Consider the following 23,772-nt stretch of genomic DNA (forward strand, 5'->3'; position numbering starts at 1 on the left):
GTGCCCTGTGTTGGCTGGGATTGGCTCCAGCAGACCCCCGTGACACTGTGTTAGGATATAGCAGGGTTGGAAAATGTACTAATGCCAGCACTGCAGTTCTGCTGTTTCTTGTCTTAGTTCTGTTTGTTATCCTCACTGCTGTGTTTTGCATTGACTGTATTCTTTTGATTTGATCAGACTGACAGTAATGGCACTGCTATATTTTTCCAGGATTGAAAATGGCTGATTTTACAAATGTGAGTTAGACTAGGAGAAGAAACTTGAGTTAAAAAATCAAAACAAGCCAGAAAGACAAAAGACACTGATTAGCAAAGTAAACAAGAAACACACAAAAATGCTTATAACCTAAGTCATCAGAAAACTCACTAAGAAACAAGACCATTTTTAATATGTCCAGGCATTTGGATAGACGACGCAGCACACAAACAATTTAAGTATTGTCAGTATACTGATTGCACCTGATGCAACATCTAGCCATGGGGGAATAGCAGTGGGGCCATTGTCTTCATATGCAATTCAAAAATCAGCATTGAGGAAATGCAACAAAAATAATAAAAAAATATAAATAGTTTTACATGTCATGCCTAATGCAGAAAGCAATATAATATTCCAAAACCAACACAAAATGCTAACACACCAGTACTTTTCTAACTTCTCATTGCCATCAGTAGTCGTTTGGTAGACGTGTCTCACCAATGTGTCAGTGCTGTTTTACAAGAAAGTTTTGAGCTAAATAAATATGTGTCATTAATACATTATTATTAAGATATAGACTGTCCTTCAGTATCAAGAGTAACTGGTGCACATCCTCTTGTCATCCTGTTTTGTAATGTGAACACCACACCAGCCTGTCAGTGTCGAGGCACTTTGCACACCTTTCATGTCATCCTAAACATAAGAACATAAAGAATTTGACAAATGAGAGGAGACAATTCAGTCCGTCAAACCCATTTGTTTAGCTTTCTTTCTTTCAACCTCTCCAAACAGATCTCATCCAGTGCACTTGTCTTACACAACTTCAAACATTGGGACACAACCTCCTGTGAGGAAATCAAATCTACCAGGTTGTTGAGCTCTTGAAAGTGCTCTATCCACTCCTCAAAGGTCTGTCCGGTGTTTAAGCACAACCTCTTGACCCCTTCATTATGTCACCAGTCTAACAATATGAAGTGATTTTAACATTTCCTGCTTGATTTCCTTCACCCATTCAAACTGAGCCCTGTGACCCCAATCCCCCCAGAGGCTTCTGTTGCTGTCTCATCTGTAGTTGATGATTTTTTTTTTTTGTTACCTAAATTTTTACAGTTCTTTGAATTGTTTCATCCACTTCATCAAGATGTATCCCTTGTCAAGCCCCTGGCTGAGCCCACCCTTTGTTATTACTAAGATGACTGCAGTTCATGTTTCTGTGGACTCCTGAGAGGACACCACAATTTAAATGCTACTAGTAGATTTCTGACGTGGACCAAATGTCATTAGCACTTTGTACTTCCTGGCTGGTCTACATTGGCTGCCTGCTGAACACTTGATGATGTTGAAAACTCTCTTAGTTGCTTACAAATTTATTTTTAAGAATGATGTTGATCTGAATGATGTTGATCTGAAGATATGGCAACTGCATAGCTCCATTAATTAATAGGTTTGTTATGATCATCATATTATGTAAGAACAACCACCTATTAGTCTGTGCTTGCATGTTACCAACTATACAACATATGTCTGCAGAACACTTAAGGTTATCAACAGAGGACACTGCCGTTGAATTCACGTGTCCCAAAGGTGCCTCATCTCAAGACTTCATTCTGAGGCTTTGGTCCAATGGAGGTTAATAGAGGTTAATGGAGGTCAACCAACTCAGAAGTTCATATTGGCTACTGGAGTTAAGTTACTGAGACTGTTGTTAAGCAGAAGCAGAAGACTGGAGGTTTGTGGACTCTTACAGGAAGATCAGGACCTTTCTGTGTGTCGAGTCCAAATGAATGAGAACTCAAATCTGCTGTTCCCCTGCTGTTCAGCTCTTTAATTTATTTATTTTATATTTTTATTGTCCTTTCTGTGTTGTTTCCACAGTCTTTGCCCCTGAGAGGTCATATCAGCTTTAGTGAAAAGGAAGGAGACAACCTGATATTCAACTCAGACAATCTTAAAATGATTGTCGGCAACTACAGTAAGAAATTTGTCAAGCTGTTCTCCAGGAAAAGAAGATCAGAAAAAGATGTTGCTAATCTTTCCGGTGAGAAAAACTTGAAAGTTCTTATTTTGATTTAAAAAAAAACTTTTTCCAAAAAAATTTACTTGAAGAATGAAGAATTGTGTATTTTTTATAAATATATGGAATATTCAGACCCGGACACAAACAGGCAGACATAGAATGTCTCAAATCACACACGTTTTATTGTGTGTTACACAATAACACCCCAAACAGTGCACCAACCACCAAGAATACAGTCCTTTTAGACTCCTTCCTTTCTGTCTGCCTGCCTGCCTGCCTGCCTGCCTGCCTGCCTGTCTGTCTGTCTGTCTGTCTGTCTGTCTGTCTGTCTGTCTGTCTGTCTGTCGGTCGCCTTCACTCCTCTCTTCCAAGCTCTGTCCACGACCACCTGACTCCGGATCCTTGAGTGGTGGTTGCAGGCTCCTATTATAGCCCACCTGGAAGTGTTTCAGGTGGTAATTATCCTAATTAGGCTGCACTAATGGGTGTGGCTGCATCACAGCCCAGATGGGCCCCAACACAATACAGGGTGGCTGCCCTCTTCCATTCCAGGGAAAGCACTGCCCTTTTCCTGGTCCTTCCCTTCTCGTGGCGTCCTAGTGGGGCAAGGTCCCTGGACGTCTCTCACAATATATATATACGGTGGTGCAGTGGGTAGCGCTGCTGCCTCGCAGTTGGGAGACCTGGGGACCCGGGTTCGCTTCCTGGGTCCTCCCTGCGTGGAGTTTGCATGTTCTCCCCGTGTCTGCGTGGGTTTCCTCCGGGCGCTCCGGTTTCCTCCCACAGTCCAAAGACATGCTGGTTAGGTGGATTGGCGATTCTAAATTGGCCCTAGTGTATGCATGGTGTGTGGGTGTGTTTGTGTGTGTCCTGCGGTGGGTTGGCAACCTGCCCGGGATTGGTTCCTGCCTTGTGCCCTGTGTTGGCTGGGATTGGCTCCAGCAGACCCCCGTGACCCTGTGTTCGGATTCAGCGGGTTGGAAAATGGATGGATGGATATATATATATATATATATATATATATATACACATATATATATATATATATATATATGTAAAATTTTGTCAAATCAATATGTGGACAACAATACAAATTTCCATACCGGATCGGTCAAGCCCTGGGTTAACAAGGGCTGTTACCAGTACTGTTAGCCAACAGGGTGCTGGTGGAAATTGGGCTACTGTTGCCCAAAGAAGAAGAAGTAGAGAGATGAAAGTAAATAGAGTGGAACTGAGGGTAGGAACTTTGAATGTTGGTAGTATGACTGATAAGGGGAGAGAGTTAGCAGATATGATGGAGAGAAGGAAGGTTGATATATTGTGCATGCAAGAGACTAAATGGAAGGGGAGTAAGGCCAAGTGGATTGGAGGTGGATTCAAAGAAGATCAAAGAAGATTTCTGGACTGAGTTGGATGAAGTGAGGTAGTGTGTACCCAAGGGACAGAAAGTGATGATTGGAGCGGATTTCAATGGGCATGTTGGTGAAGGGAACGGTGGAGGCGAGGAGGTGATGGGTAGGTATGGTGTCAAGGAGAGGAATGAAGAAGGTCAGAGGATAGTGGATTTTGCCAAAAGGATGGACATGGCTGTGGGGAATATGTATTTTAAGAAGAGGGAGGAACATAGGGTTACATACAAGAGTGGAGGAGATGCACACAGGTAGATTACATCCTATGCAGAAGAGTTGATCTGATGGAAATTGAAGACTGCAAAGTGGTAGCAGGGGAAAGTGTAGTTAAAAAGCATAGGATGGTGGTCTGTAGGATGACATTGGAAATCAAGGAAAGGAAGAGAGTGAGGGCAGAGCCAAGGATCAAATGGTGGAAGTTGAAAAAGGAAGACTGCAAGGCTGAGTTTAGGGAGGAGGTGAGACAGGCACTGGGTGGTATGGTGAGGATAAGGGAGTTGAGTTGGCGAAGGTGGATGAGTTTAAATACTTGAGATCAACAGTACAGAGTAATGGGGATTGTGGAAGAGAGGCGAAGAAGAGAGTGCTGGCAGGGTGGAATGGGTGGAGAAGAGTGTCAGGATTGATTTGGACAGACGGGTATCAGCAAGACTGAAAGGGAACGTCTAAAGAATGGTATTGAGACCAGCTATTTTGTATGGGTTGGAGACGGTGGCACTGACCACAAAGCAGGAGACAGAGCTGAAGGTAGCAGAGATAAAGATGCTAAGATTTGCATTGGGTGTGACGAGGATGGACAGGATTAGAAATGAGTACATTAGAGGGTCAGCTCAAGTTGGACGGTTGGGAGACAAAGTCAGACAGGCGAGATTGTGCAGGTTTGGACATGTGCAGAGGAGAGATGCTGAGTATATGGGGAGAAGGATGCTAAAGATAGAGCTGCCAGGCAAGAGGAAAAGAGGAAGGCCTAAGCGAAGGTTTATGGATGTGGCGAGAGAAGACATGCAGGTGATGGGTGTAACAGAACAAGATACAGAGGACAGAAAGATATGGAAGAAGATGATCCGCTGTGGCAACCCCTAATGGGAGCAACCGAAAGAAGAAGAAGATATATATATCTAGTGGATGGACTGCTTGCTCATATCACTCACTACATTGTAATGTTTTTTCTGTGATTTGCTCTTTGTGATTTCACATTTGCTCCTAAAATTTGGATTGTGATTGCTACATTTTGCAGCTTTTTCCAGTTAGAAAGCTGTATTTTTCCCCATTTGCTTGACAGAAAAGTCCCTATGACATTTCAATGTGTTTGTGGGGGCTCAAGTGGTAGTCGTATCAGCTGATCAGTGAGTGCTGACTTACAGGAGTCAGTATGGACATTGACCAGTGAAATTAATTATTGATGATTGTTAAATTAATTTTACAGTATCTGTTCAGGTTTATAGGGGAGAAGTAATAAATAATAAAAAATAACATCAAATAAAGCATTCAGACTGGAGTGGTGCAGAGAGACAGCTCAGGAAGTAGGAGACTTACAGAAACGCTCAGTCAGACCGATAAATGAACACAAAGTCAGTGGTGCATTCTCAGCAGTCAGCAGCCGTCTAACGTTAAGAGTGTTTGAGGTGGCTTAAAGTTTCTGTCTGCACTGGAAAACTCATAGAATTCTAAAACCAACAAAAAGGTAAAGATGAACTAAACTCAACTGATAAGTGAAATAAACACACACAGTAGCAGGAGGTAAAAATACTTTGAACTGTTGAGAGTCCTCAGCAAAGGCGTGCAAGACAGCAATAAGCCACACAAAGCCACAAGCATTTGAATAGTTTAACATGTAAGTGTATTTATTAGTTTGTGAGGAGTTGTCTGGCACTCTTAAGGCAATTAAAGACACAGAAAGCAAATAAGAGAGCACCAGCCAGACAGATGATAAACTTAATCTGCTCAGATGAACACTTGGACATTCATAATGGCACATGAGTGAGGTTTAGGTAGCAGCAGACCAAGGGGACAGACATTTAACAACACATAACTTTAGTTTACATTAAGTTCTTAATGAAAACAATTTCACTCAAACAAATTGTAAAAGTTATTGGACACGATTCCAGTAATATTTAAAGTTTGATTTCAAAGACTGAGGGTTCTGGAAGGAATGTCAGCTAATCCAACACCTCAACTTCACAAATTCTCTCAACTTGAAGAGGAGCTCACTCACCACATTTACTTATTTGGTTGACTCCTTTATCCAAAGTGACTTCCAACATTTATGCAACAATCTGTTCCATTTCTTTTCATTTTCCAATTGGAGCACAGGCAGGTCAAGTGTCTTACTCAGGGTCACACAGTTTCAGTAGCAGGAATTAAATGCATAACCCCACACTGCTACACCACACTGCCTAGTAGTAGTGAGGGAGACACTTGGAGGAAGTCACTTAGGTGTACCTCAGAGAGATAGTGTGCACAACTAAAGAGGTATGGGGGGAGACTCCAGTCCAAACAGCTAGTGGTCACAGTCAGGCATAAGTGCAAGGTGAGCAGTCAGAACTGTCCATTAGCATCAACAGCAGAATTATCAACGTACAGTAGGTCAGAGCAGCTCACACAGCGAGATGTCGTCTCTGAGGCACTGGACAGGACTGAAGGGCCCCATTATCAGTGGGATACACATGTCCAGCATGCTTCCATATGTTACCACCCCTGTCCTTTTCGAGGCCTCACACTTTCTTTATCATGTTTCAGACTCCATCTTGTAATGCCTAACAAACTGCTGCACATCCTTGGCAAACAAGAATTTTGTACTTTAAAATGCATATATTATTTAAAGGAGTGATTGTAACTGTCAACATGAGTTTCAATAACTGATCCATTATACCACTTTGACCCTTTATTGGTTATGTGTGAACAGACAAAGTGACTATGCAATGGGCATGAACAGGATCTGCAGTTAGGCTTAGACTGGTCAGTTTTAATTATTTAGTGGAACTTGCCAAGTCAAATCCAATCAACACATCTCTAAAAAAATAATATAAATAATATAATAATATTACTGCGGTGGGTTGGCACCCTGCCCAGGATTGGTTCCTGCCTTGTGCCCTGTGTTGGCTGGGATTGGCTCCAGCAGACCCCCGTGACCCTTTGTTCGGATTCAGCAGGTTGGATAATGGATGGATGGATGGATAATAATATTAAAAGTAGCAAAAAATAATAGACCTCAAAATCAATAAAGTTTGCTCAATTATGATAATTCAGTGTAGTGAGAAAAGCAGATTCTGGACTATTGGCAGATGCCAGTACAAAGGGCAATGCTAAAAAAAATCAAGCAGAGAAGCAAAGGAGGAGTTCAAAAACTAAACACAAGGGCCTCCTTGAAATGAAACTCACACTACAGTTCCTCAGAGTTGGTTGATGACTATGTAAGAGCCATTTGATAGTTATTTAAGTTATCTTAAATGTTTGCCTATATTTTTAGTGCATAGTCTATGGGAGGTTCTTATAACGCCACAAGCTGAATTGAATTGATTTAGTATATTCTAACCATTTCTTGTCTCACTGATTATAGATTAGACTCAGTTAGTGACCTGCCTTGCTGTGTGTAAGGTTTGGGGAGCACACAACAACAACAACATTTATTTATATAGCACATTTTCATACAAAAAGTAGCTCAAAGTGCTTTACATAATGAAGAAAAGAAAAATAAAAGACAAAATACAAAATTAAAATAAGACAACATTAGTTAACATAGAAAAAGAGTAAGGTCCGATGGCCAGGGTGGACAGAAAAAACAAAAAAAAAACTCCAGAAGGCTGGAGAAAAAAATAAAATCTGCAGGGGTTCCAGGCCACGAGACTGCCCAGTCCCCTTTGGGCATTCTACCTAACATAAATGAAATAGTCCTCTTTGTAGTTAGGGTTCTCACGGAGTCACTTGATGCTGATGGTCATACAGACTTCTGGGCTTTAATCCATCCATCATTGTTGGAACATCATGGAGCTTTGGGTAGATGGTGGTGGCGTGCGCCACCACCAACAGGACACCAGAAAAGGAAACAGAAGAGAGAGTAGGGGTTAGTACAGATTTTGAATGAATAGTTATTATAATGAATTGGATATACAGAGTATCAGGATTAAATTACAGTGAAGTTATGAGAAGGCCATGTTAAAATAATGTGTTTTCAGCAGTTTTTTAAAGTGCTCCACTGTATTAGCCTGGCGAATTCCTACTGGCAGGCTATTCCAGATTTTAGGTGCATAACAGCAGAAGGCCGCCTCACCACTTCTTTTAAGCTTTGTTCTTGGAATTCTAAGGAGACACTCAGTTGAGGATCTGAGGTTACGATTTGGAATATAAGGTGTCAGACATTCCGATATATAAGATGGGGCGAGATTATTTAAAGCTTTATAAACCATAAGCAGAATTTTAAAGTCAATTCTGAATGACACAGGTAACCAGTGTAGTGACATCAAAACTGGAGAGATATGTTCGGATTTTCTTTTCCTGGTAAGGATTCTAGCAGCTGCATTCTGCACTAGTTGCAAACGATTTATGTCTTTTTTGGGTAGTCCTGAGAGGAGTGCGTTACAGTAATCTAGTCGACTGAAAACAAACGCGTGAACTAATTTCTCAGCATCTTTCAATGATATAAGAGGTCTAACTTTTGCTATGTTTCTTAAGTGAAAAAATGCTGTCCTAGTGATCTGATTAATATGTGATTTAAAACTCAGATTACAGTCAATGGTTACCCCTAAACTTTTTACTTCCGTTTTGACTTTTAATCCTAATGCATCCAGTTTATTTCTAATAGCCTCATTGTATCCATTATTGCCAATCACTAAGATTTCGGTTTTCTCTTTATTTAATTTGAGAAAGTTACCATTCATCCATTCTGAGATACAAGTTAGACATTGTCTTAGTGAATCAAGAGAATCGGGGTCATCAGGTGCTATTGATAAATACAGCTGTGTGTCATCAGCATAGCTGTGGTAGCTCACGTTGTGCCCTGAGGTAATCTGACCTAATGGAAGCATGTAGATTGAGAAGAGCAGCGGACCCAGGACAGAGCCTTGTGGAACACCATATAGGATATCATGTGTCTTTGAATTATAATTACCACAACTAACAAAGAATTTTCGCCCTGCCAGGTAGGATTTAAACCAATTGAAGACGCTGCCAGAGAGGCCCACCCATTGACTAAGTCGATTCTTAAGAATATTATGATCAATGGTGTCAAATGTGGCACTCAGATCTAGGAGGATGAGAACAGATAAATGGCCTCTCTCTGCATTTACCCGCAAGTCATTTACTACTTTAACGAGTGCAGTTTCTGTGCTGTGATTTGTTCTAAAACCTGACTGAAATTTATCAAGAATAGCATGTTTATTGAGGTGCTCATTTAACTGTATAATGACTGCCTTCTCTAGAATTTTACTTAAGAAAGGCAGGTTAGAGATGGGTCTATAATTTTCAAGAGCAGAGGGATCGAGATTATTTTTCTTAAGTAGGGGTTTAACTACAGCAGTCTTAAGACAGTCTGGGAAGACCCCCGTATCTAATGACGAATTTACTATGCCAAGAACATTATCAATTAGCACGCCCGATACTTCTTTGAAAAAATTTGTTGGTATTGGGTCAAGGGCACAGGTGGAGGGTTTCATTTGAGAAATTATCCATATTACTAACCGAGAATGCTAAACCGGATGATGGACGCAGGCACATCCGGCCATGGGCCGTAGCTGCAAAAAGACGTACTGCGCCGGCGCGACAAACAGTCCGCGAGAGTCGGCTGAGGACCCGAGAAAGGCGGACAAAAGAGGGCGACAGAGGCGGATGAGGGTCCGCGAGAGACGCAGGCGCAAAAAGAGTCCGACAGGAGCACAGAAAACAGGAGTGAGCACATACAGAAAGGAGTCACAAAAATGAGGCTCAACAAGCACCAAAATAAGGAAAAAAAACATTAAAGAGCACTCAAACGAGGGGAAAGCACGAAACACATTGCACACGAAACTAAACACACCACAAAAAAAAGAACAGACGAGCGCACAATAGCAAGGCACGACCATACCCCCGCCACCCTACAGGCACGGGACGGGACAGGACGGGACACACACCAAGAGGGGGATTCAACAAGCCCATGGAAGACCAAAAAAAAGAACACAAAACCACCCCACAGACCCTAGAAGCAAGGGACGGGACACACACAAAGAGGGGGAGAGAGGCGGATGAGGGGCCGCGAGAGACGCAGGCGCAAAAAGAGTCCGACAAGAGCACAGAAAACAGGAGTGAGCACTTACAGAAAGGAGTCACAAAAATGAGGCTCAACAAGCACCAAAATAAGGAAAAGGCACATAAAAGAGTACTCAAACGAGGGGAAAGCACGAAACACATTGCACACGAAACTAAACACACCAAAAAAAAAGAACAGACGAGCGCACAATAGCAAGGCACGACCATACCCCCCCCCCACCCTACAGGCACGGGACGGGACGGGACACACACCAAGAGGGGGATTCAACAAGCCCATGGAAGACCAAAAAAAAGAACACAAAACCACCCCACAGACCCTACAAGGAACGGAGATGTGAACAATGCGCAAATGAACTGACAGAAAAAAAAAAAGCAAGACGCGAAAAGCGCAAAGCTCAAATGACCGACATACAAAAACGGACAAGGCTCGATACAAACAATGCACGGCGTAGACTGAAACGGACTTTGCGCAAAGCCGAGGCGAATAAAAAAAAAAGAAAAAAATAGCGCGTCACAAATACTGGACATGCAACAAAAAGGCAAGCAACCGCAAAAAGCAAAACATGCCCGTCGCGGACATCAACGCCACACACCTGTTAAACGCTTACGACAATTGGCTGAAAACGCCTTCAATAAGGAATCCACTATTGAGGAAAATTCATTGGGATTAATGAATGTCATTTGCAATCATTGTCATTCACTTAACTTCACAGAAGAAACAACTGGCAATACAAATAATGAATTTACACGTTGTTGTCAAAAAGGTCAGATTACACTGCCTCCTTTACATTCATATCCTGAATATGTAAAGAAGCTTCTAACTAACGATGTGCCTGAAAGTAAAAACTTTATGAACTGTATTAGATCCTACAATAGTTCATTTGCTTTTGCATCTACCGGAGTAAATATCAGGCCACCAAAAGGCAATGGCCCATACTGCTTTCGCATATGTGGACAAATATTGCATCGCATTGGAACAGTGCACCCTGAAACAAATCAACAACGCAAATATGCACAAATCTACATCCTAGATCCGGATGAGGCGATCTATCAACGCATGAACCTTCCTGAAAACAACAATGCACAGAGCTTATAATGAGAAACGTCACTCATGTCATAAACAATCACCCATTAGCTAAGTCTATAAAAATGCTACATGAAGTTGAAAAGGAGGCAAATACAAAAGCAAATGCAGAAGGTATAGCAGCAACTACAATTGCTTTGGTCTTGATAAAGGACAAAGAACAAGATCCAAGACGATACAATCTGCCCGTCGTTAATGAAGTGGCAATTGTCTTTCAAAGTAAAGATGGTGAGCCTCCATTTCACAGAGATATTGTTCTACATTTACATCCTGATAAAAACAACACACCTACATTCAAACGCATAGACATTTGCTTTCCGCTTCTTGATACTTTAACATACCCCATATTATTTCCAACTGGACAGGAAGGATTGGCTCTTATGCTCCTTGGGTATACATTGGAAAACTTCCATTTACCAAATGTTCCAGATTCCTTACCGGATATAAATTACACACCTATTGATCTACAACAAGAAGAACGAATTGCACAAACTATGCTTTCCTCTTTAAATGAATTACAATCTGATGCTTTTCAACAAATTATTCATGCCATGGAGGACAACAGCCCTATACCCAAATGCTTCTTTCTTGACGGCCCTGGAGGAAGCGGAAAAACATACCTTTATGAAACACTTATACATTTCTTTGCTGCAAGACAACAGATGATTATCGCATCTGCTACAACCGGAGTGGCAGCAAATCTGTTAATAAATGGTCGTACATGTCACTCAATATTCAAAATACCGGTCCCAATCACAGAGACATCAGTATCCACTATGAACATTCACAGTAGCAATGCCCGAGACATCCGTCTTGCAAAACTGATAATTATTGATGAATGTACAATGGCATCTAGTCACTTACTCAACACCATTGATAAACTTCTACAAACGTTGATGAATAATAATATTCCCTTTGGAGGAAAAGTTCTTTTATTAGGAGGAGATTTTAGACAATGCTTAGCTATTGTTCCACATGCCATGCGCTCAGCTATTGTTCAGTCCACCTTAAAATACGCAGACAATTGGCATTGCTTTAAAACAATACAGTTGGTACAAAACATGCGATGTCCAGATCCAGAATATAACAGTTGGCTAATACAACTGGGAAATGGTACACTCACAAATACAGATGGACTTCACCCAGATATTATTTCCATTCCACAATCCTTTATCTCAGACGACTTAGTAAAAGAGATATTTGGAACAGCAAACACATTAGACCAAATACCCCTGTTAACACAACGCACTATATTATGTCCAAAAAATATTAATGTTAATCACATTAATAACCAAGTCATTTCATTACTTCCTGGAGAGACACAGATCTTTCTAAGCTCAGACAAAGTTGACTCTGATGACGACAATGAACATATAAATTTCCCCTTAGAATATTTGAACACTATTAACCCTGCCGGATTACCACAACACAACCTTACCCTTAAAAACGGAACAATAATCATGCTATTAAGAAACCTTAACACAAAACAGGGTTTATGCAATGGCACACGTTTAGTCGTCAACACCATGACACACAATGTTATTCAAGCAACAGTTCTTACAGGATCACATGCTAACAATACTGTTCTCATTCCTAAAATTGACCTTACAAGTTCTGAGCTAGAATTACCTTTTACATTGAAACGCCAACAGTTCCCCATTAAACCTGCATTTGCCATGACCATCAACAAATCACAAGGACAAACCATGGACAACGTTGGCATCTACCTCTCTGAACCCGTTTTTGGACATGGACAACTTTATGTTGCCTTCTCACGTGTTCGCCGTTCATCTTACGTTAAAGTTAAAATTATAAATAATCCATGCCAAGGAAGACTCATTCAAGGACAAGACACCATCTTTACTACTAATGTTGTATACAAAGAAATATTCCAATAAAACATTAATATATGACAAACACTCTATTTGTTATTTCTATGGGCATCATCCAAAGCTGCACACTATTCTATATCTAATTCATACATCTGACTCTTTCTCATGTCCCAACGCCAGGGGTTGGCGAGCGAAGCGAGCAGGGGGCGGAGCCCCCTAGTTGTATATAAATCAGGTAAATCTATCCTAGTGAAAGACTTAAATTTGTTTATTATGGAGTACTGGGGTTTAGGAGGATCCTTAGTGTTGGGGAGATATATTATGTTATTTCGAATATCATTAATTTTTTGATTGAAAAATACAGCGATAGCCTCACAGGTTTTACTGGAAGTACTTATGAGGCATTCCTTTGAGTTACCTGGGTTTAACAGACGATCAATTGTCGAAAATAAGACTCTGGGATTACTAGCATTGTTATTTATAATCTTAGAGAAATAGCAGCGCCTCTCAAGACGGACTGTGTTATTGTATTCTGTTATTTTAACTTTTAATATTTCATAGTCAATAGTTAGTTTAGTTTTCCTCCATTTACGCTCAGCTCTACGGCATGTTCTCTTTAAATCAGACACTCTTTGGGTCTTCCATGGTATAACAATGCTAGAAAATTTTTTAACTGTCTTTTCAGGTGCAACTAAGTCAACAGCAAGTTATTTTTATTAGCGCCGCTCTGTGTGTATTTTTTGTTTAATCTATAATCTGTTTTTATGGTTTTAATACATTGTTCATCTAAAGTAGTAACTTTAATTAAATTATCGGTGTTTATGCCGTATTGCCTAGATTTTCTATGTGTATTAAGATTGGTTATTACAGTATTTATGTTGTGCACTTTTATGGAAGATTTTATTAAACAATTATCATGACCAAGCACAGGAGTGGCATTTCTGAAGGGGTTAAAAGCAGAGATAGATAGTCAAGACAAACGAATTACCTTAGATATGTTTTGGGAGAGGACCCGGGTGCCGAAGCTGTTCGGATGCAGGCCATCTCGCTTGAAAAAACGCGATCTTTCCCAAAAGAGGTCCCAGTTGTTGATGAACCCGATGTCTTGATTCTTGCAGAAGCCCTGCAGCCAGTTGTTTAATCCTAGCAGACGACTGTAGTACTCGTTTGATCGTCTGACGAGAGGGAGTGGAGCCGAGATGAAGATCTTTGCCGATGGGGTCCTCTCCTTCGTGTCTTTAATTAATGCAGTGAAGTCTGCCTTGAGGATCTCCTACTGTCGGTGCCTTATGTCGTTTACGCCAGCATGTAAAACAATGGCTCCAACTGCCCTGTTCTTGCGCTTTAAACAATGTCTTAATGTGCCTAAAAGTATGTAAAGTAACTTCATTTGCAGTGCCATACCTTTAGAGCTTTCTGAAGGTGAAGTAAAGCATCTTTAAGTTTAGAAACAACTGAAGTTAGACAAAAAAGTTAAGTTTAGAGAAGTTACATTTTTTTCCCATTTTTTTCCTTTTATTCTATATGTGTAATAACCTTTTCTTTATTTTTGTGTGGACTGTTTGCCTTGAATTTTCACTAAACCCTGTAAAATGAACTTTTAGACTGAGAGATTTATTTTGGCATATGTTTGACCCATGCTTGATCCTGCCTTATGCATCAGCAGTTACAGCCTGTCCACTGAGGCACTGAGAGAGATATGAACACTGCCATATTTGTAGTGTCATATCCTCTGCTGTCCATAGCACAATAGCACAATGGAGTGAGTCACATTATGCTACTCAGAGAAACATGACTTTTTTTTATTTAACATGAAGTTTAAAAAAAAAAGTACAAACAAAGAACAGAAAACTATAAACAGACTAAAATTCTACACACAAAAAGTTCAAATACTTCTTTCAGGGTTTACTCCATTTATAACTTATAAAAATTAGCTTAGAGCATGGAAGGAGGAAGAAGTTATTTTGAGCACAAAAAATATTCAGAATAGATAGATAGATAGATAGATAGATAGATAGATAGATAGATAGATAGATAGATAGATAGATAGATAGATAGATAGATAGATAGATAGATAGATAGATAGATAGATAGATAGATAGATATTTTATTAATCCCAAAGGGAAATTCACTTGCAATCTTATAATCTTTAGCAATAAGAAATGATAACAACCCGCTTAAACATTTTTTTCTCCCCAAACATCAAATTAAAATAAGGGTAGGAAAAGAGGATTACGCAAATAAATAAATACATAAAACTAGAAGAGCTGGCGCCTTAACCTGCTAAACATAAGCTCATATATATGTCTCATATCTCATGTGAGCAATGACATTCTGAGTGAGAAGCTGAGATAGATAGATAGATAGATAGATAGATAGATAGATAGATAGATAGATAGATAGATAGATAGATAGATAGATAGATAGATAGATAGATAGATAGATAGATAGATAGATAGATAGATAGATAGATAGATAGATAGATAGATAGATAGATAGATAGATAGATAGATACTTTATTAATCCCAATGGGAAATTCACAAACAAAATATCAAAACATAAACGTAAAAGCTAAATAAATTCAATCCTCTTTATTTATTTGTTTGTTTGTTTATTTAAATAAAGCAGTTATTTTGTGCTTCTCAGAACTTGGTTAGGTTTTCTTTTTAGGAGCCACGATAAACCTGATCAAAGTTGAAAAGAGCCCCCATTTGACTTCTTAAGCCTTAATTTTTCAGTGTTTTACTTGTCTGATGTAAATACACATGTAGAGCTAACTAAACCAGCAGCCATTTGTCCCTTTATTCAGTGTTCATCAGACTGATTGGGTGTAAATGTCTGAAGAATGAGGCTTATTTTTACAAGAATCTCAAATGTCTATTTACATTTGTCTCCACAATTTGCCTAAGCATTTTGATTGGCTCAGAGGATTGTAAGAAAAACAGGTGGCCAAGTGGAATGGATAAGTCAAGCCACATTATTTTAAGCTGCTAGTTCTGCACCTTTTTCCACACAAATATTCAGCACTGCAGCATTCACCTATGTAGCCAGATGAAAACTTACTGGGGTCTCGGGTGGGACAAAGCCAGTGGAATGCTAAGAAGTAAAAGTTGTGTCATGTGCATAGTCAGTTCCGCTCCACACTGCATGATGATCACTAGTATGGAGTTGAGCTGCTTAATCAACTCATAAGACAAAGGAGTGATGGATTGAAGGACCCCTTTAATGTTTGTGAAACTGTGCAAAGTCAGGCTAGGGTGACAAGATGTCTTAAGAGTCAACAACTTATGAGCGGATGAGGAAACAGATACCATATCATATCACTGTAGCAACTGCAAACGCTTCCTGTTTTCTATTAGGGAAAACCTTTTATAGAATATTGAAAAGTTGGGAGCCATTGTTAGAAATAAATACAAAGGTGGATCTCCATTATTTACACCATGTTGGCAGAGCCACCATGTGCCCTTACTCAGCATGACAGACTGATTGAAAAAAAACTAAACAAGGATCTATAGTACAGGAGATTAACTTACATTTCATATTCAAATCATTTTAATTTATCCAAATCAGCACACAGATAACTGTTACATTCTTTAATTAGTTAAACATATTAAAAGTCTTTGATATACACATTTATTTCTTAAGAGAAGCTTCTTACAAAGTATATATATATAAAGAGTAAAAAATAAGAAGCCTCTCTTAATACAGTATATATATTTCATTGTTGCTCTCTTGGTTACAGATCAGGACACGATAGGTACAGGACATCTTAATAACACAGGAAAGGCACATCCATAAATTCACTTGGAATAATAAAACACACACTGACTAGTAAAAGCCTGTCCCTAAGTTTTTAACATCATCATTAAAGTCACCAGATTTGTTCTAAGTCTCATTTCTAAAAGAGATTTTATAAAATGTAGATCAATCTTCTTGACATGAACACACCCATAATTAAACTATCATTTGCTGTTATGAGTAAATCCTATCACCATCATGTAAAAATCTAACTGTATTCATTGTTTTTTACCTTAAAGAGCAGTGGTTTGATATCTAAGGTCAGGGCCTAGTCTGGAATCAGCTTTATTTGGAGCCTGGATCCTTGTTACACTTTCCCTTCTGTAACAGGGTGGCTGTGGCAGTTTGGAGTGAGTGGCTAACAAAGGCTGAAACAGCAAGTCCCACACCATCCTTTGTGCAAAACTTTATAAACATTTTATCTACTATTGACAAGTTAAGTACCATTAAAGAGCAATCAGGGAATGTGACCAGTGTTGAAGGAGCCCTCTTTGGAGTTTGGGTAGGTCTAGGAGAGCTTCTAAAAAGTGCAGTTTAATTGACATAAGATGCCAAATTCCAAAGAAGTCCCACTAACTATGATTTAAAGTTACTCTGATTTCCTACTTCAACCCTGTCTGCTTCTAACTGTAGTGTTATTAATTGTAATATTCTCATCCATAACTCTCAGAAATGCATTTTTGTAAGTTTAACCTGAAGAAATTCTAAATGTGGCAATTAAGAAATGCTAGCAATTCCTTGATCAATGCCATACTTTTTCTTCTGTTGCAATAACTGTTTGGTTTCCATATTCAATCAATATTAGCTATATTTGTTTAACAAAAATGTACCAGTTCTTGTATTTTCTCCATAGTCAGAGCATTCAGTACCTTATTTATGTTGCCAATGACGTGTTACAAGAATGACCAGACACTGAGTCCTCATGCTGACACCCACAAGGTCACTGATTTATATCCAGCTGTGCTCAGTACTCGGTTCCTGCACTTGTTTTCCACTAAAGACAGGCAGTGTCTGTGCTGAAGAGTTGGTTTCAGTCTTCCCTTCAGAAGACATCATTACTGCTCTAACTAATGTAATATCCTGGCCTTTTCAGGGATACATTTGAATTGTAAGGATGTATCCAAGCTTTTAACTGATGCTCAATTCTTCTGCCACCACCTGGGATCTTTGGCTCATATCTGAGCTTTTCCAGGACATGCACTGCAGACTCACAACCCCACTCTGGATAATAATAATAATAATAATAATAATAATAATAATACATTTTATGTATTTAGCACCTTTCCCATGCTCAAGGCACTTACAGAATATAGTAAAGAACGGCAGCGTATACAGTATATAGCATTGTACAAACCAGATACATAAATAAAGAAGATTAAGGCAGTGAATTCTGAAAAAAAAGAAACAGACAACATAATTGATGGTCTCGCACACACATACAGGTTACATTAGCATCTTGACAGAGAAGTAAACTGAGAGAAGGGTAATGAAGTCAAGTAGAGGTAAAAGCCTTCCTGAACAGATGAGTTTTGAGTTGTTTTTTAAAACAATTCATGGAGTCAGCTGACCTGATTAATTTCGGTAGGTCATTCCAGAGTCTGGCGCTATACAGCTGAAGGCCCTGCTGTCACCCATAGAGTGTAGATTAGTGAGGGGCACAACAAGATTGCCAGAATCAGAGGACCTTAGTGGGCGGGCAGGCACATAGTGATGGAGAAGGTCACTGATGTAATTTGGCATGAGGTTATTTAAAGCTTTGTAGGTTATTAGTAGGATTTTATATTTGATTCTGTGAGACACAGGGAGCCAGTGAAGATGGAGCAGGATGGGTGTGATGTGCTCGCTGCTGCTGGTTCGAGTAAGGACTCTTACAGCCGAGATTTGAATAAGCTGGAGCTGTGATATAAGATTAGAAGGGGCACCTGCCAGTAGGGAATTACAATAATCGATGCGGGATGTGATAAAAGCAGGGACAAGTTTCTCAGCATTAGAGAAGAAGAGGAAGGAGCGAACACGGGATATGTTACGGAGGTGAAAGTAAGAAAGTTTCTTAATGTGATTTATGTGGGCGGAATAAGAGAGGGAGGAATCAAAAATGACACCAAGATTTTTTACAGTAGAGGCAGGTCTGATGAGATCACTGCCAAGATGGACTGGGAAGGAGCTCATTTTATTAAGTTGCATTTTAGTCCCAATTTGCAGGAGTTCAGTTTTATTGCATTTTAATTTTAAAGAGTTCTGCTCCATCCAGGTTTTAATTATTGTTGGTTGGATAACACACTTCATCTCTGTTGTGCCCAATTACTACTTTGTTTGGCTATTTTCGATGTTACTTTGGCCCATGATGTCAAAATATTATTATCTGTTCTGATTTGCCACAAACAGCTGCTAGTTTAAATCATCTCTTTCCATACTAATGCAGTTAGACATTTTGCTTTTGTATACAATCCCATATGTTTCATTTTCATTCTTTTTAGTTAACAAATATCCTTTGTAATAAATAAATCACACTCAGGAAATGTCACAAAGAGTTAGGGAAATTGCCCTGTATAATGTCCGGAGGACGTGATGAAAATTAAATGAAATATGATCAAAAACCAAGGCATTTCACAGAATACAGTGCTGGAATGAGGATTTATATACAGAAAATTGTGACAGGATGTGATTTGGCAGTAAGCATCATCAATACGAAAAGGTGGAAGTGATGTCATCATGGTGGAACCGGAAGTGATGTCATCAAGAGGGAGCTGGAAGTAACATCATCCATGAGAGCTGGAAGTGACGTCATCATGGCGGCGCTGGAAGTGACATCATCATTAGGAGCAGAAAGTGACGTCTCACAGTGGGACCGGAAGTGATGTCATCCATGGGAATCAGAAGTGGGATTGTAATTTTTCTTCTCTGGGCCTGTTAAGAGAGAGCGAGAGGGAGGCATTAGTACCCAAAATCAACCCTTCATCTCATGGTAGATCACTCACCTTATGGCTTGTTGGCTGCCTCCTAGGCACACGAGTGTGACACCCTTAATATTAAAGCCTATACAGTAGATAGATAGATAGATAGATAGATAGATAGATAGATAGATAGATAGATAGATAGATAGATAGATAGATAGATAGATAGATAGATAGATAGATAGATAGATAGATAGATAGATAGATACTTTATTAATCCCAATAGTATGCTGTAATATTAAAATTAACAACCAATAATGTTGAAATTGTACTGACTTTAGCTGGGAGGTACTACTCCTAGTGTCTTAAAATACTAACAGTAAATGAAGGAGCTTCCTTTGATGATGTTCTAGGTGCTAATGTGGTGAGAGTCACTATTGTAATAAATGTAGTAGTTGTCAGGTGTTAAATTCTGATTAACAACAGGAGGTGAGTCCATCCATCCATCCATTGTCTCCCGCTTATCCGAGGTCGGGTCGCGGGGGTAGCAGCTTGAGCAGAGATGCCCAGACTTCCCTCTCCCCGGCCACTTCTTCTAGCTCTTCCGGGAGAATCCCAAGGCGTTCCCAGGCCAGTCGAGAGACATAGTCCCTCCAACGTGTCCTGGGTCTTCCCGGGGCCTCCTCCCAGTTAGACGTGCCCGGAACACCTCACCAGGGAGGCGTCCAGGAGGCATCCTGATCAGATGCCTGAGCCACCTCATCTGACTCCTCTCGATGCGGAGGAGCAGTGGCTCTACTCTGAGCCCCTCCCGGAAGACTGAGCTTCTCACCCTATCTTTAAGGGAAAGCCCAGACACCCTGCGGAGGAAACTCATTTCAGCCGCTTGTATTCGCGATCTCGTTCTTTCGGTCACTACCCATAGCTCATGAACATAGGTGAGGGTAGGAACATAGATCGACTGGTAAATTGAGAGCTTCGCCTTGCGGCTCAGCTCCTTTTTCACCACGACAGACCGATGCAGCGCCCGCATTACTGCGGATGCCGCACCGATCCGCCTGTCGATCTCACGCTCCATTCTTCCCTCACTCGTGAACAAGACCCCGAGATACTTGAACTCCTCCACTTGGGGCAGGATCTCGCTCCCAACCCTGAGAGGGCACTCCACCCTTTTCCGGCTGAGGACCATGGTCTTGGATTTGGAGGTGCTGATTCTCATCCCAGCTGCTTCACACTCGGCTGCGAACCGATCCAGAGAGAGCTGAAGAGCACGGCCTGATGAAGCAAACAGGACAACATCATCTGCAAAAAGCAGTGACCCAATCCTGAGCCCACCAAACCGGACCCCCTCAACGCCCTGGCTGCGCCTAGAAATTCTGTCCATAAAAGTTATGAACAGAATTGGTGACAAAGGGCAGCCCTGGCGGAGTCCAACTCTCACTGGAAACGGGTTCGACTTACTGCCGGCAATGCGGACCAAGCTCTGGCACTGATCGTACAGAGACCGAACAGCCCTTATCAGGGGGGCCGGTACCCCATACTCTCGGAGTACCCCCCACAGGATTCGGTCGAATGCCTTTTCCAAGTCCACAAAACACATGTAGACTGGTTGGGCAAACTCCCATACACCCTCCAGGACCCTGCTAAGGGTATAGAGCTGGTCCACTGTTCCGCGACCAGGACGAAAACCACACTGTTCCTCCTGAATCCGAGGCTCGACTATCCGACGGACCCTCCTCTCCAGGACCCCTGAATAGACTTTTCCAGGGAGGCTGAGGAGTGTGATCCCTCTGTAGTTGGAACATACCCTCCGATCCCCCTTCTTAAAGAGGGGGACTACCACCCCGGTCTGCCAATCCAGAGGCACTGTCCCTGATGTCCATGCGATGTTGCAGAGGCGTGTCAACCAAGACAGTCCTACAACATCCAGAGCCTTGAGGAACTCCGGGCGTTATTCATCCACCCCCGGGGCCCTGCCACCAAGGAGTTTTTTGACCACCTCGGTGACCTCAGTCCCAGAGATGGGGGAGCCCACCTCTGAGTCCCCAGGCTCTGCTTCCTCATTGGAAGGCATGTTAATGGGATTGAGGAGGTCTTCGAAGTACTCCCCCCACCGACCCACAACATCCCGAGTCGAGGTCAGCAGCGCACCATCCCCACCATATACAGTGTTGACACTGCACTGCTTCCCCTTCCTGAGACGCCGGACGGTGGACCAGAATCTCCTCGAAGCCGTCCGAAAGTCGTTCTCCATGGCCTCCCCAAACTCCTCCCACGCCCGAGTTTTTGCCTCAGCAACCACCAAAGCCGCATTCCGCTTGGCCTGCCGGTACCTATTGGCTGCCTCCAGGGTCCCACAGGACAAAAGGGTCCTGTAGGACTCCTTCTTCAGCTTGACGGCATCCTTCACCATCGGTGTCCACCAACGGGTTCGGGAATTGCCGCCATGACAGGCACTGACCACCTTACGGCCACAGCTCTGGTCAGCTGCCTCAACAATAGAGGCACGGAACATGGCCCATTCGGACTCAATGTCCCCCACCTCCCTCGGCATGTGGTTGAAGTTCTGCCGGAGGTGGGAGTTGAAGCTACTTCTGACAGGAGGCTCTGCCAGATGTTCCCAGCAGACCCTCACAACACGTTTGGACCTACCACGCCTGACCGGCATCCTCCCCCACCATCGAAGCCAACTCACCACCAGGTGGTGATCAGTTGACAGCTCCGCCCCTCTCTTCACCCGAGTGTCCAAGACATGTGGCCGCAAGTCCGACGACACGACCACAAAGTTGATCATCGAACTGAGGCCTAGGGTGTCCTGGTGCCAAGTGCACATATGAACACCCCTATGCTTGAACATGGTGTTCGTTATGGACAATCCGTGACGAAGCACAGAAGTCCAATAACAAAACACCGCTCGGGTTCAGATCGGGGGGGCCATTCCTCCCAATCACGCCCTTCCAGGTCTCACTGTCATTGCCCACGTGAGCATTGAAGTCTCCCAGCAGAACGAGGGAGTCCCCAGAAGGTTTGCCCTCTAGCACCCCCTCCAGGGACTCCAAAAAGGGTGGGTACTCCGAACTGCTGTTCGGTGCATACGCACAAACAACAGTTAGGACCCGTCCCCCCACCCGAAGGCGAAAGGAGGCTACCCTCTCGTCCACCGGGGTAAACCCCAATGTACAGGCTCCAAGTTGGGGGGCAATAAGTATACCCACACCCGCTCTGCGCCTCTCACCAGGGGCAACTCCAGAGTGGTACAGAGTCCAGCCCCTCTCAAGGAGATTGGTTCCAGAGTCCAAGCTGTGCGTCGAGGTGAATCCGACTATATCTAGCCGGAACCTCTCAACCTTGTGCACTAGCTCAGGCTCCTTCCCCTTCAGAGAGGTGACATTCCACGTCCCAAGAGCCAGCTTCTGTAGCCGAGGATCGGACCGCCAAGGTCCCCGCCTTCGGCCACCACCCAACTCACACTGCACCCGACCTCCTTGGCCCCTCTCATATGTGGTGAGCCCATGGGAACGGGGACCCACGTTGCCTCTTCGGGCTGTGCCCGGCCGAGCCCCATGGGTACAGGCCCGGCCACCTGGCGCTCGCCATCGAGCCCCACCTCCAGGCCTGGCTCCAGAGTGGGGCCCCGTTGACCCGCATCCGGGCAAGGGAAAACGCCGTCCAAAATTGTTTTTCATCATAGGAGGTTTTGTTTAACCGCTCTTTGTCTCATCCCTCACCTAGGACCAGTTTGCCTTGGGTGGCCCTACCAGGGTCATAAAGCCCCGGACAACAGAGCTCCTAGGATCATTGGGACACGCAAACCCCTCCACCACGATAAGGTGGCGGTTAAAGGAGGGGAGTAGTGGGCACAATATAGATTAATTATCAGTCCTTGGGGTCTAAAACCCCAAAACAAAGGATGTTAACCTAAAACTCTTGACCTGATGCAGATGGATGCCTTCTATGATTCAGGATCCACAAATATTGAGAACATAGTTTTTATAACATATTTACATTTATTTATTTTTATTTTTTTGTCAGAGGTTATCTGCAGATAACACCAGTTTCAGTTGTTGTACCATTGATGAAATGTGATTCCCTTTTTGAGCCTCCATAACCCTAACCTTGAACTTTTGGCTGGCTTGTTTGCTTTAGGGACATTTGATCTTTTTAACTTGACCTTTAGTGCACTGTAACAAATGGAGGTTCAGATGTTGATTGATTGATGACTTGAGACAGAACATTTTAGCAGTGAGAGGAAACACAGTCTGGTCTCCCTTCAAGTTTCAGTGTAGTGGTTGCAGTTAGGAGT

The 23,772-nt window shown here is 42.0% G+C and overlaps 1 protein-coding gene across 1 annotated transcript in view; it reads left to right on the top strand.

Moving 5' to 3' along the window:
• The first annotated feature begins 218 nt into the window (after window positions 1-218).
• The window catches only part of LOC114643296 (NACHT, LRR and PYD domains-containing protein 3-like), a 182,591-nt gene continuing 159,037 nt past the window's right edge, over window positions 219-23,772 (top strand). Inside the window, exons 1-2 of the mRNA XM_051921826.1 lie at window positions 219-236; window positions 2,071-2,233. Coding sequence (XP_051777786.1) covers window positions 219-236; window positions 2,071-2,233 — 181 coding nt within the window. The remainder of the gene's footprint in view (window positions 237-2,070; window positions 2,234-23,772) is intronic.

Source organism: Erpetoichthys calabaricus (genome assembly GCF_900747795.2).
Source record: "Erpetoichthys calabaricus chromosome 1 unlocalized genomic scaffold, fErpCal1.3 SUPER_1_unloc_26, whole genome shotgun sequence".
Classification (NCBI taxonomy): Eukaryota; Metazoa; Chordata; class Cladistia; order Polypteriformes; family Polypteridae; genus Erpetoichthys; species Erpetoichthys calabaricus.